General features: G+C 38.5%; 2 protein-coding genes across 2 annotated transcripts in view; one reads left to right on the top strand and one right to left on the bottom strand.

The window, feature by feature from the left end:
* Positions 1-6: 6 nt before the first annotated feature.
* Positions 7-8,885, top strand: SLC60A2 (solute carrier family 60 member 2). The gene is made up of 4 exons (XM_085306644.1): positions 7-46; positions 358-526; positions 3,428-3,544; positions 6,003-8,885. The coding sequence occupies exons 2-4, from the start codon at positions 361-363 to the stop codon at positions 7,235-7,237; spliced, it is 1,518 nt and encodes a 505-aa protein (XP_085162770.1). The 5' UTR covers positions 7-46; positions 358-360; the 3' UTR covers positions 7,238-8,885.
* A 2,671-nt stretch (positions 8,886-11,556) lies between these two features.
* Positions 11,557-13,257, bottom strand: part of REV3L (REV3 like, DNA directed polymerase zeta catalytic subunit) — a 77,252-nt gene continuing 75,551 nt past the window's right edge. The window contains exon 32 of the mRNA XM_085306630.1: positions 11,557-12,709. Coding sequence (XP_085162756.1) covers positions 12,569-12,709 — 141 coding nt within the window. The 3' untranslated portion in view covers positions 11,557-12,568. The remainder of the gene's footprint in view (positions 12,710-13,257) is intronic.

Below are 13,257 nucleotides of genomic sequence, written 5' to 3'. Positions count from 1 at the left end.
GCGGTGGTGCATCTCCGGGGCGCTGTGCGCCGCCTTCCTGGGGCTGGTGAGCGCAGCGGGCGGGGAGCGCGCCTCGGCGCCGCCGGTTTACCGCCTCGGCGCCCCCCGACCCCCATCCGCCTCCTCCTTACCTGCCTGCCGCCCGGCCCGGTCTCCGCCGCCGGTTGCCCCCCGCCTCGCCCGTGACGCTCGCCGCTCCGGTTTGTCCCTCGAGCGCTCGGCCCGGCCGTTTAACGGCCGCTGCGGTGCGAGCCGGCAGCGCGGTCCCCCCCCCCCGCACGCTGTTTGCAGGCGGAGGAAACTCTCGGCTGGTTTAAAAATCACGCGCAAAATAAAACCTCTTAAAATATTTTCCAGGGTATGAGTATTGCCGTCCTAGGACCTACCTTTCAAAATTTGGCTGACAACGTGAATAAAAATGTCAGTGATATTTACTATATTTTTGTGGGTCGCTCGCTGGGCTACCTTGGCGGTTCAGTGCTCGGAGGGGTTCTCTTTGACTGCATGAACGCGCATCTTCTCTTAGGTAAGTGTGTGGGGAAGAACAGATGTCTCTGAATGCACACTTTTTCCTTCTTCCCCCACGAATCTTGATGTTTTAAATTACACTGCAGCAATTTGATGGTACCAGTTGCTGGCTATGAAACATTATTTGATGGGAAACTTTCCAGGGCAACTTCTTTTTGGCTTGGGTAGTATCTTATGAAAACTTGTTGGTTTTATACAACAGTGCTGAGAAATGGAAATCTGATGCTTGTTGGCATCTAATACTGTTCTTCATAAAACATGATGCTTGTGCAGCTGTCATTCAGTCTTACAAAATTACATTTTGTTTGGTTTCTGATTCCATATGTGTCTAGCAATTACTGTTGCATGGCATTATTTCCAAGTAGATGGGCTTCCTGGGCATACTAGTAATAGTGGTAGCTGTTTTGAGTTGACAGAAACTAGCTGAATTGGCCAAAAGGTGCCTTTGATTTACACACGCACAAAAAAAGGATTATTTTTCTGTCTCTGTCAAATGATTTGCTCTATATTAGATCCTCCCTGGGGCATACAATATTTTACAACGTCGCTCTGTGAAATGCATAAACAAAATGAAGACAACTGTATTTTGGCTTTTACCTGCACGCATCTGAAAGCTACTGCAGTCATGCTGAGATACTGTTCTGTAGCGAAAGCGATACTGTAAAACTCTTCTTGTTGAAGCTCAGCAGAAGTGTTCACCTTTGTGCACCTGTTAAAAGTGCAGAGATTTTGAYTGAATCAAATTAGGACTTATTTAAAGTGAGAGATTTTAAGAATTATTTGTGATCTTGAAAACTTGCTGCCCCATTGCTGCCTAGCCATGCAGATATTTATAGGAAACATGGTTTATGATCTTAATGTTTTTCTGGCCATGTGTAAGTTCTTCTTTTTTTTTTTTTTTTTTTTTTTTTTGTTTTGTTTTTTTTTCCTGTTCAAGCATAGGACTGTCTCAGTTCTGTCAAAGCTGGGCTATTAAGCAGTTAAATTGCCACACTTACAATCCAGAAATGTCAAGTCAACGTTGGCAACCAGTTTCTTCTAGAACCCCCCTAATTATGGCAGCATGTCTATTTGTGCTGTAAGTTAGTGGCTAAAGAAGATACTGGACTTCTTTCTTTGCTTTCTCTTATTTCTTTCCTTGGGGAGGTTCAAACATAACTCTACCTCCCTTCAGGACAGTGCTGTAATTGCAAGATTGCTTTGGAGAGTATGAGAGGGCTCATTTTTCATGGCTAGCATTTGAACTGAAATCTCTTCTTACCCTATACACCTGCCTTCTRTTACGAACAGTCGCATCATGTAATGTCCGTCTCTTCTTCCTCTTGTCTTCCCCTTCTCAGGTCAGTTCCTCTTACTTGTTCTTGATCTAAGGTGTCCTTTAGCTCTATTTGTTCTCCAACCTGTTTTGTATTCCCCTGCCCTAAAACACTTGTAAAGAACGTTCCCTTTAGGTTTCTGATCTTTACTGCACATCTGACATGGTCAGAATTGTCTGTCTCTGGCATTTGAGATTTATGGGTATTAACATGAAATAGTTCAGTATTTTCTTGCTTTCTTGATCTATCACGTAGGATAGCTATTTGTCAACAAAACTTAGAGAGGATATTCTTTCTTTTCAGCCACTTGCATTTTGGTAGCACTTATATCAAAAATACATTTTGAACTACTGAACCTTCTCCTATTTCTATCACCTGAGGGCTGCTTATAGGGGATTCTCTTGCTTGTATAGTTAACGTACCTCCCACCTTTCATCTTCTGCTCTACAGAGAAGATGTTGAAAACATAATCTTTCTTTGTCAGGAAGCTTATAAAGTACCAATGTTCAGGTGAAGATCTGAAGTGGACACCTGGAAACTTTCTGCGAAGTTATTTTTCAGCTCTGTCTGGGGCATCTGAGAAGCTGGATTTAACGTACCCCATCCTTAGCTTTTTCCTGTGCAGCTCAGTATGCTAGCCTTTAAATTTTTTTTGAGGCATGTATTTCAAATATCTCACTGGGGCTCTGGGTTGCTTTTTCTGGGGCGGGGAGAGATTAACCGAATTTCTTAATTGCATCTATCTCCATCAATTTTTAGTATCTGCCAGAATTATGATTAAGCATTGATCTGAAAAATAATAGTCTAAACTGATACAAGTTTTCTAAAAACCTAATACTATACATTCAAGATATTACTTGCAGAATATTTTGATTGAAAGTGATCATAGAAATTAACTGTTGAACTTCTTCCCAATTTTTTAATAATAATAATTTCCATGAGCTCTAAAATCTTTTTCAAGTTTGTATATTTTCTATTTAGTAAATAAAGCAAAACTAATACAGTTAATGAATTTTACCTCACCTGATGGTCTGAAATACTATAGTTATGTCTCTTGATAATCTAGAAATCATTTGGAATTCATCCCTCATGTGGGAACAGAGTATCAAGGAAACCTACATTTTTATATGGTTGCTTGTTGACCAAGGGGAAGTCACTTTAGAAGATTTTAAGAGCTTAATAATTTGGCTTCCTTTTGAATGGACTCAAATTTAATGTTTTGTAGTTCTCAGGAGAAAAACTTTATATTTTTCAAAAACATTTTTTTCTTCTTTTGTGATAAAGACTTCTAAAACAAAATGTTGTAGGAGATGTTACTCTCCTTGCAAATAAAGCTTTAACAAACTAGTGCAATTTCATAAGTATTTGTTTTGATGAGACTTCAGTTTTCCAAGTAAAAATGGACTGCTTGTGCTGATAATTAATTAAGATAGTTAGGTTACATCACCTAATAGGATCATCTGCAACTTTAGGAATTACTAATGTATTTGTATTTTGTAGTTTACTGTGATTTGTATTTAAAATGAAAGCTGTAATATATATTTTTTAATTTTATAGCATATATTTCTTTTTTAATTTTATAGCATTGTCCATGTTTGGAACAACGATAGGTCTTTATGGCATACCTTGGTGTAAGAAATCTCTGTTGTTAACTGTCCTGATGTCAGTTATTGGAGGTTCCATGGGAATCCTAGACACCGGTAAGTGACCTCGCAATCCATTAGCTCCCTCAGTGAACTAAGTGAAAACTTACCAATGACAGTTTTGATGAGCTTGAAGTATTTTGTTTGGCACATCTTGAACTAAAAGAGGGGAGCTGTTGTATCTGGCCAGGATTCTTGGTGGTTTATTCTGCTCCTGAGACTTCCAGAATTTGTGTCTCTGTAACAGACCTACTTGCTTTTGGGGCTTGGGGCAAGTTGGCTGGGGAAGCTGGGTATCTCTTGGTTCCTGCAGAAGACCAGTATGCATTTCAGGAGGCAATTACAGACTTTAAGGAAGTGTCATGTGCTATCGGCTCTTAAAACACTATTTTCTTAGAATTACTCATCTACAGGAAAGTAGCTGCGTTCCTGTTCATTAGTGCTAGATGGAACAAAGTTTGTCCTGAGCAAGCCCTGATATCTGAGAGAGGAAGATGCTCACAGCTGCTGTTTTGGAGAGTTGGCTACTTCAACCTGGCCAGGCAGCATTTTGAGATTCGCGCCAGATGTTTACTGCTCTAGCTCACTGACAGCATGTCACTGATCTCTTTGAATTAAGGGTGCTTGATGCCTTTGGCCAGCATCGCTTAGCTATTTGACCCCAAATTACAGTGGCATGTGCACACTGGAGACAGCCCTGAAAAAACACCTTTGTTCAAAATATGTTCAAAACAAATTTCTTAGTAGAGACTTCTTATTGGAGGAACATGTATTGATGAAGAATGAAGCAAATATCATACAGGTGCAGTCAGGAAGGGCAATTATATTAGAGGTATGAAAAATTCTCGCTCAGATTAGATGTTAGTTTGTGGGGTATGGCTTAGGAAGGGTGAGTTAGTGGTAGGGCTGTAGCAGGGAGTTTGGGTCAGGAGGCGAGGCCATGGCAAGAGACGTAAGCATGAATAAGAGCTGTCTGGGTAGCACTGGTATGCTTGCAGATGAGGGTCAGGATACAACCAAAAATAGGTTGGTGGTGGACTGTCCTGAWTCTTGAGCAGGAGGTGATGATAAAGCTTCAACAAGAAGCCAGTCCCCTGGCACTGTTTCTGTGCTGTGGCAGCTTGCTTTTTGGCTTGCTGAGGAAGCCTGTGTTTACTTACTAGTGAGCATAATAATTCTGTTTCTGGCTGACCTGCTTTTGGGGGAGGCTTATTTCTGAGTAATAATTGGCTAATATACTCGCCTTCCTATCCGAACACCTGTGAAAGAATCCAAGCTAGGGGGTTGTTTCAGTGGCCTGGCTGGTAGGCAACTCGGCGGACTGATGGCTTTGCGCGTGAGCCGTCTGTCGTAGTTCTGYGGCGTTTGAGAGAGCTCTGTAACATTAAAGAGAGCACGACGTCGGATCCAGTAGTGAAAAAGATGGTTTGCCGTGGCACAGGTTATGCTAAATAATCAGAATGCAGAGGTGTAGTTGCTACCCCTGGTAGGATTGTATATGTGGTACTTGGTTTAGAATTCTTYGTATGGGAAAATCCTGTGAGTTTATTGTAGAAATTCTTTGAATGGGTTCTACCTGAAAGCCAGACCTTTTGGACAGCGATACTTCCCGGGCTGAGCAGCAGTAGTGGGAGAAGCTAAAGGAAAGGCAGCAGAATGGAAATGAAGGAATCTGGGAGAATATTAGTGATGAGTGACAAGTGATGTTGCTGTACTGTAGSATAAGAATTTGATTACTGTTCTTACTTTCCCACATTCCTCTCGAGCTGTTTAAAAATCTCTCTCTCAGATCTTATTGTCTAGCATTGTTGTCAAGCAAAGCGTATCGTAGTTTGGCCTCTGCAGCAATATTATGGTACACTTTTCTGCTTCTGGAAATGCCAAATGAACACAACTGGGGTAGTCCCTCCCTGTTGGAAGCAAGTGATTCTTGATGTTTCCTTGGATATTGTTTAATGAGAGCTCTGATTCCTAGCATTCTGCATTGTTGTCTCTAAAGCTTATAGAAATGAGAAGCAGTTAGATTTGCTGCTTTGAAAAAAAGGCTGCAAAATGCTACAAGTTACAGGTGAGTGTGACTAATGATCTGGGAAGACAGTAGTAGTGTTACTGGAGACTTAGATGTGCTGAAGGATCTTCAATTTAAACCCTCTGGAAGAGGAGAATAAGAAATATGCCAGATGGGGCATAAATAAATAAATTGTCAAATAGGATAATTAATTGTTACTGGATTGAGCTACTTTCTGGATCTTATTTTKACTGCTGTGAATACCCTCCTAAAAATCCTGCATGGAGGTGTTTATATGCAGAATTTTAGTTAACTACCATTTTTGCATGTTTTATTTGCTAAAGCTGGGATTATTTTAAATTGAATACATATAAACTGGGTCATAAAAGGTTGTGCTGGCAGACTAATTAGCAACGTATCAAAACCAAAAAGCCACACAAATTTTTTTTTTAAGTAACTTCTGGTTTTCAGCTGAAATGAATGAATCCTCCTCTCTCCAATCTGCAGGTGGCAATATACTTGCACTGAATACATGGGGAACAGAAGCTGGACCACATATGCAGGCCTTACACTTCAGTTTTGCAGTAGGTGCGTTTGTGGCTCCAATTCTGGCTAAAATGGCATTAGGAGGCTCCATATCTGAAGCCCTTGCAGTAGATGAAAAGACAAACCAGTCTGTCTTGAAGTCTGTGCCAACAGCATCAACTACATCAGCACTGAAACAGCATCTCGGTGAGGATTTTTTGTGGTCCTATGTTGTTATAGGGACGTGTATTCTGTTTGTTTCTTTCTTCTTTTTTATTTTGTATTCAAGGAGCAGCTCAGCTCGAGACAAATCAAAGGCTTCTTTGCAGAAACGTGTAACTGCCAAATACCACTATGCCCTTATTTTTCTCCTTTTCATATTCTTCTTCTGCTATGTGGGTGCAGAAGTCACTTACGGCTCTTACATATTTACTTATGCAAAGGTCTTTGCTGAGATGAAGGAAAATGAAGCGGCTGCTTTGAATTCGGTCTTCTGGGGCGCATTTGCTGCTTGCAGAGGAGTGGCAGTATGTTGTGCTGCTTGCTTATACCCTGGTACTCTGATCGTGTTGAGTATCGTGGGCTCTGCCGTCTCCTCTTCATGCTTGGCATTCTTTGCAAAACACCCAGTTTCGCTCTGGGCTGGAACTGCTGTATATGGAGCTTCAATGGCTACCATCTTTCCCAGTGGCATTTCCTGGATAGAACAGTACACTATTATACAGGGAAAATCTGCTTCTTTATTTGTGGTCGGTGCTGCTCTGGGTGAGATGTGCATTCCTGCAGTGGTTGGGTATCTTCAAGGAAAGTTTCACCATATTCCTGTCATCATGTATACTGCACTGGGAACTTCTGCAATGACAGTTATACTGTTCCCTGTGATGTACAAATTAGCCAACTCTCCTGGTGGGAGCGATTTGAAAGAAATGAGTGAGAGTGAAGACCGGAAAGCTTTGTTGTCAAACTCTGGACTTAATGAAGATGAAGAGGATGAGGAGGATGCAGGTGAATGGAATGAAGCAGACTTTGAGGTAATAGAAATGAATGATACACTGAGAAACTCTGTGATAGAGACTTCCCGTAAGATACCAGGGGACTCTCCAGCGAAAGTCTCTTTCCAACCACATTCAGATGATGTTTTGGCAGGTTCTTCAGTGGTGGCTGGTAGCTCCCCGGGGATAAAAAATGTGAATGTTGACCGTGAGAAGAATGACTGAAGTTTTTTTTTTTTTTTAAGTGACTTTTTCTAGAAAGGGAAATGCACTTGAATTGTAACTGTTCTTGTAAAGTGATTCAAGATTCTTTTTACAGTGGCGCAGAATTATGTGTTTCCACTTCTATTTGTCCAGTCCTTTCTTCTCTTTCATTTTCAGTCTGCAGCTATGTGTCTTGGAGTGGGCAAGTCCATGGTGATGTAGTTTGGGTAATGTGATAAAATTTATAGATGATACTGAAAATGTTAAAATGTGAGAGATGTTTTCTAAATATGAGGCATGCATTTAAGTAAGTAAATGATGCTGTACAGTGAACTAATTTGGAAGACAGGACTGTTCAGACCACTTGCTTTTTTGGGTGTGGATGAAGAAGGGTGCAGTTCTGAGGTGCTTGCTCACAAAACTTTCTCATCAGAAATGAGAAAAATCTATTATTTGTGATTTTGAAATTTCTTATCTCACGAAAGAAGAATGTTCCTGCTGCACTGAAAATTTGTGTGTGACATACATAAACCAACAAATCAAGTTAAATGTCAGGTGATGTCCAGTGGCTGTAAATTGGATATCCTGTTGGCAAAATGTAGAATTTTTGGTTCTATTACCAAGACAAAAAGTATCAAGGATTAATTTTTAGGAGTGGAACCCTGTTTCTGGGTCATTTAAAAGCAGTGTATGGGAAGGGGGACAAAATTGGTCATATTAATCTGCAATAATGCTTAACTCTGATTTACTAGTTAATCAGTGATAACAAATCTAAGTACTCTAAAGTATTTGTGATGATTGTTTTAATTATTGCACTACCATTGAAATCACCAAATATATTAAGATGATAAAATTATATATAAATAGATAACAACTGATGGCATTAGCCTAGGAACTTACAATTTTTAAGCAACTTGCTCAAATTAAAATTACAACAACTTCTTTTCTGGCTTCCTGTGCCAAGACTTTCTATATGAAAGTCTTAAATGAATGTAAAAATGAAAATTTGAAAATGAGATAGAACTATTGATAAGACACTCCTTTCAGACTGTATTGTACCTTGTCCTATACAAGTTGGACTGGTGCTGTTTGCTTTCTGTTTCTTTGGATAATGACTCACAGGCAGATTCTTTCCAGAGGAGAGGGAGTTTATATTTGTGGATTGATTGCTACTAACCAGGAGGAACTCAGAAGGAACAATCATGTCAGTGAGCTCTCCTCCCTGGTACGGGTAAAAAAATGAAGCAGCTAATGGCAAAAATCTGAGTTTGAAACAAGTCTTGCAATTTGTCTACTTGAAAACCAAAACTGTTAGGTAAGTATTCTTAAAAAATCAGAATATGCTGATCTTTTGTTTTCTTCTTTGCACTTTTCTTAGTATTTTTCTTGCTAAAAGAGCTTTAATTTACTAACAAAATAGCTTTAAATGTAACAACACAGAATCTTAGCTGTTTTGTGTGTTTTCAGGTCTGTTTGTTTTGTTCTCTTGCTTGTTCTCAGTGTTTGACCTAGAATATAATGGCTTCTAGCTGTCTTCTGAGAACTTACTAAGAAGGAATCAACTTTAATGAAAAGTTTCATAATTTATTTTTTTCATCTTGCAATGTTGAAGAGTTTCCCTTCCTCCCTCCTTCTCGCCCTCCCCCCCCCCCCCCTTTTTTTTTAAATTCCCTTTTTTTTTTTCCTTTTTTTTTTTTTTAATTGGTGTGTGCATGCATATACACATTTCTTTCTTTGGCATCTTTTCCAGTGTTATGCATGATCCTGCACTTAAAAATACTGTTTTGTTTCACTTGCTACATAAAGGTTCTCTTGGCTTAAAGTAATGCTTTTAAATATCAAACTAAATCCTGTTTTAGCTACACATGGCTGTGTTTAACAGGAGTAAGTCTGTACAGACTTACTTATGTGTTGATTTAGTCTTGGATAATAATAAATGAAATGGCATGGCTAAGATCCTGACTTAAATGAAGGTAGATTAAGACTGCCTTGCTTTGGTTTTCTTTCGTCTTCTCCCCCCCCCCCCCATTTTCCCTCTTCCTCTACTCTGTAATATGCTTTATATTTAGAAAATAGAGAGTGTTCTCTATGATATGGACACATTCTGCTGGCAAGGGAAGAGGGGAAGTGACAAGCACTTCCACTCTGCTTTTATGAGATTTCCCTCTACCCTGGGGATGCTGCAGATTATCCTTTGGCAAAAAACTGAGTTCAGCACAGGACAAACAAAGAAAAGATATACAGAAATGGTTCTGAGACAGCTCTGCTGCTGCAATCTCAATCCATTTGCTCTATCTGAACAGAGAGAGGCCTAACAATATTTTTGAGAAATTATTGTAAAAGACACCAAGAGTTTTCTAGCTGGAATATTTACCAAAAGTACTTGTAAAAGCTTTGGCTGGATTTCTGTCTGAAGTAGAAGGAACTGGAATTTTGAGAGAGCGCTATGGTGACTTTTGTTGGAGAGACTCTTGAGTAATTTTTGAAGTTCCCTTATGCTTGAGATCGTGTTGCCAGAACAAAATTATCTACCTGGCAATCAGGAAGATTTTTTTTTTTTTAATCCCCAATTCCTACTCTGATTCTTCTGAATGAAATGCCAAATGGGAATGTAGTGCAAAGTAAGTATTCTCAGGGATAGCTAGGAAGTAAGTGGTGTGTAATCAAGTAGTAAAATGAGAAATGAAATTAAAGCCCTATATAGAAATGTGCTCTAATAGCCCTTGAACCTAATATATTGGAATGTGTTTATTTGTGTTTTGTATTTGTTGAGAAGACATTAGTCAAAAATACTGTCCTAAACAGACTTTACAGGTTGTATCATCCTCAACTGCTGCATGAGTCACTTCAATTCATAACTGAAACATTACTATTATTTTTTCCTTAAAAAAAAAAAATCACAAATAGTAGAAATGAAGTAATTGTCTGGAATGCAATTAAGCGATCTAAAAATAGTGCCAGGAGACCACAGTAGAACTTAATTACCTAACAGCCTTGAGCACTGTCCTATGGACTTGCACGTGACCGCCACGCAGCAGCCTTCGGCTGGGCGACCGCTGTATCTTGCGTTGTCTTGGCCAGCGTGCTTGAAACCATGATGTCTTAATCCTTTCTGGCCTCAAACTGGAACTGGAATACATTTTTAATCACGTGTTCTCCATACCTTTAAAGCATGCTTTTAATGGCAAAGGGTTGTCCCCTAATGAAAATTACGTATTATTTTAAGCAATTTAAGATTAAAGCAGATCTATAAGACATTTCCAATGAAGAATGTAGTTAGTAAGTCAGTCAGTCAGACAGGCTTGATATTCTAATTAAGGCTGTAGCTAACTGCTAGAGTTACTGGATTTGAGTGGTCCTCAGGCTTCTTTTAGAATATGAATGTTAGTTTTAATGTTTAAATTTTGAAAGCAAGTTTTTTTTCTTGGCTTATACAGTTACAGTGAGGATCTACTTAAAGTGCCTTTTAAGTGAAAGATTCTCTATGAAACTGAAACACTTTAAGTAAGTGTTTTTAGGATTGGAATTACTCAAGTAAACTTATCTTCCCATTGCCTTGACTACACTAGAAAATATCAATAATTACAAAGTCATCTGTGTGTTGAGGACAAGCCTTGTGATCAATGCAGCAGATACCTGAATTTAGTAAGATTCATGTTTTTGCCTATAAAAACAGAAATGAGTTTAACATGCCCATTTATTCAAGTGTTAAAGGTAACCTTTTACAGTTAAGTGGCATACATATATTTTTAATCACTGAAGCACTCTCAAATGCTGGATTGCACTGCAAGCACTGAGGAGCTAGTCCTGGCATTTGCACATTTATTCTATAAATGAGCTTACAATGCTAGAATGCAGAAGTTGGCAATGTTTGGTGCCTTGATGGTTTCTAATTACTTTGCATAAAGCTCATAGAATTGGTGTACGTATGTCCTGTTCTATATTAATAGTTTTTATTCTGCTTGGTGTGGGTGTACAGTATACTGTATAATGTGAAATTTAATAGACCRACTTGTTTCTTGAATGTAATAAATTCTTAATTGGAAAAGGTGCTTCGGTTCCTTTTTCTAAATAAAGTTTTGTTCTATTTTTGAAGGCTATTCTGGACTTCTAAATTTAAACACTTATGCTGCTTAGACTAATAGTAGTAAAAGTAACTCCTTTCTTTTTCATTTGGGGAGGCCTCCAAGAATTGATGCCTAGGTTTTAGGTCATGAAGCATATGCTGGAACTGAACTGCAAATTCTTAAATCTTATTTGACCCATCTTGTTTAAGCTACTAACTACTGGTGTACCAAACGAGGGAGACAATGACTGGAAAAAAAAAAAAAAAAAGCATGTAGATTTTTACCATATCATTTTATTCAACTTTAATATGGTTTCCATTATTAACTTCTAAAACAAAATGATTTCCAGTTTAGAAAACAATGCACTGACCACATAATTCCTTTTCCATTTTATACAGTTATACAAATATTCTAAATACACATTTTGTCAAGATGGTGGCAAATAAGATTTAACTGTACAGTACATAAGGAAAGAAAATACTTTAAGCATATTTAGAAGCAATAGAAATGTCTATACAAAACAAGCAAAAATGGAATAAAATTTTATATTTAAAGTATTGCAACAGTCCCACAGGTTTGTAACAAAAAATGTCTTTGCACAGTTCCTCACAATGCCCCATTAATAGCTAAAGCAAGACAGCAATTTTTAGAAAATAATGTTTCAAAATGCTACACATGATACTACTGTTTGCACAGTCTGATCAAAATAACAATCTACTTGGAATCAAGCAAAACTTAGGAGGAGATATACCAACCAACTTTAAAATTATCTGTATAAAAGTCATTGCACATTATTTTACTCAGTTGTTTGAAAAGTAAAAAAGTGTATTTACAAAATATTTCGCAGACAAAATTATAAAGTGAATGGATAATATATAAGTAACACGTCTTGATACTGACAGTCCAAGAACACACACTAATGGTTTTATCGTTTCAAGAGGTTTTCAGTGCTCCTTCCTCTGGGAAGTAAACTTGACTTCTACTTTGAAATGGATTTACAAGATGTTACACATAGCTATTTCAACATCAGCATTATAAAACAGTATGTTAGAAACAAGAAAGAAAGAAGGAATTTGTACATCTTAAAAAGTGAGCTATTCATAGATCAACAAACGCATTTTTTAATTTAGTTAGGATAAATGTTCGTTATTCTTCAGATAATAAACCCAACAGTTAAAATGGAAATCCTGGACTAGATGAGAATTGAAAAAGCACCATGCACAATCGTCTTAGTGTGGTAAACACTGAAAAAAAATAGCACCTGGAATCCTGTAACACAGAGCATTTAAAACTGGTCAAGTAGCTGGCGGAGATATGGTGCCTTTGATAATTCTCTGCTTACTCTGGATAGCTTGAAAAGTACTGGACAGTTCAGAGAGACGCACTGGATCTGTCGATCAAAGCAGCCTGTACAGTTCTTGCATATCTAGATCATATATAAGAAAAAAAAACAAATCCCCAAGCATTATTTTTAACATAAGGTTAACATATTTTACTTATGTTCACATAAATAAGTCACTCAGGACTACTCTGTCCTTGAAGGTTAACCAWCAGAAGAGGTGCAGCCCGACAGGCGGCCAACGAAGCTTCTCCCTAACACACAGGGACCCAGAGCAGCTCACTTCTCCTCYGCTCCAGCCTCTCTGCTGCCAACGGCAGCGCCTGGCAGGCAGCTGGCACCTACTGTGAACTGGCAAGGATCAACAGCTTGACTGCGGGGCTTGACTGCAGTCCTAMCACTAAAGTAAGTTCTACTCACATGTGGTGGCACCTGGGAAAAAGTGCTAAATAAATGAGGGGACAGGTTTTACGTTTATGATAAAATTGATGCTATATAAACATTTACTAGTGAAAAAAGACATAATCCATTACATAACCCCTTTACTGTGCAGTTACTCTCCGTGCAAGATAGAGACTTAATTAATTAAAATGTTTCGATTTCAAGAAAAGTTTCAATTAGAGCTTGCACCTTCC

The sequence above is a fragment of the Rhea americana genome, unplaced genomic scaffold (genome assembly GCF_003343005.1).
Source record: "Rhea americana isolate MKP2758 unplaced genomic scaffold, rheAme1 scaffold_243, whole genome shotgun sequence".
In the NCBI taxonomy this organism is placed as follows: Eukaryota; Metazoa; Chordata; class Aves; order Rheiformes; family Rheidae; genus Rhea; species Rhea americana.
Note: the sequence above shows the minus strand (reverse complement) of the source record. Positions and strands in the feature narration are given on the sequence as shown.

Excerpts from the sequence above, each read along its gene's own strand:
- SLC60A2 (XM_085306644.1), top strand. The coding sequence starts at position 361 with ATGAGTATTGCCGTCCTAGGACCTACCTTTCAAAATTTGGCTGACAAC. Across the intron at positions 527-3,427 it reads GAACGCGCATCTTCTCTTAG|CATTGTCCATGTTTGGAACA; the intron begins GTAAGTGTGTGG and ends TTAATTTTATAG. Across the intron at positions 3,545-6,002 it reads CATGGGAATCCTAGACACCG|GTGGCAATATACTTGCACTG; the intron begins GTAAGTGACCTC and ends TCCAATCTGCAG.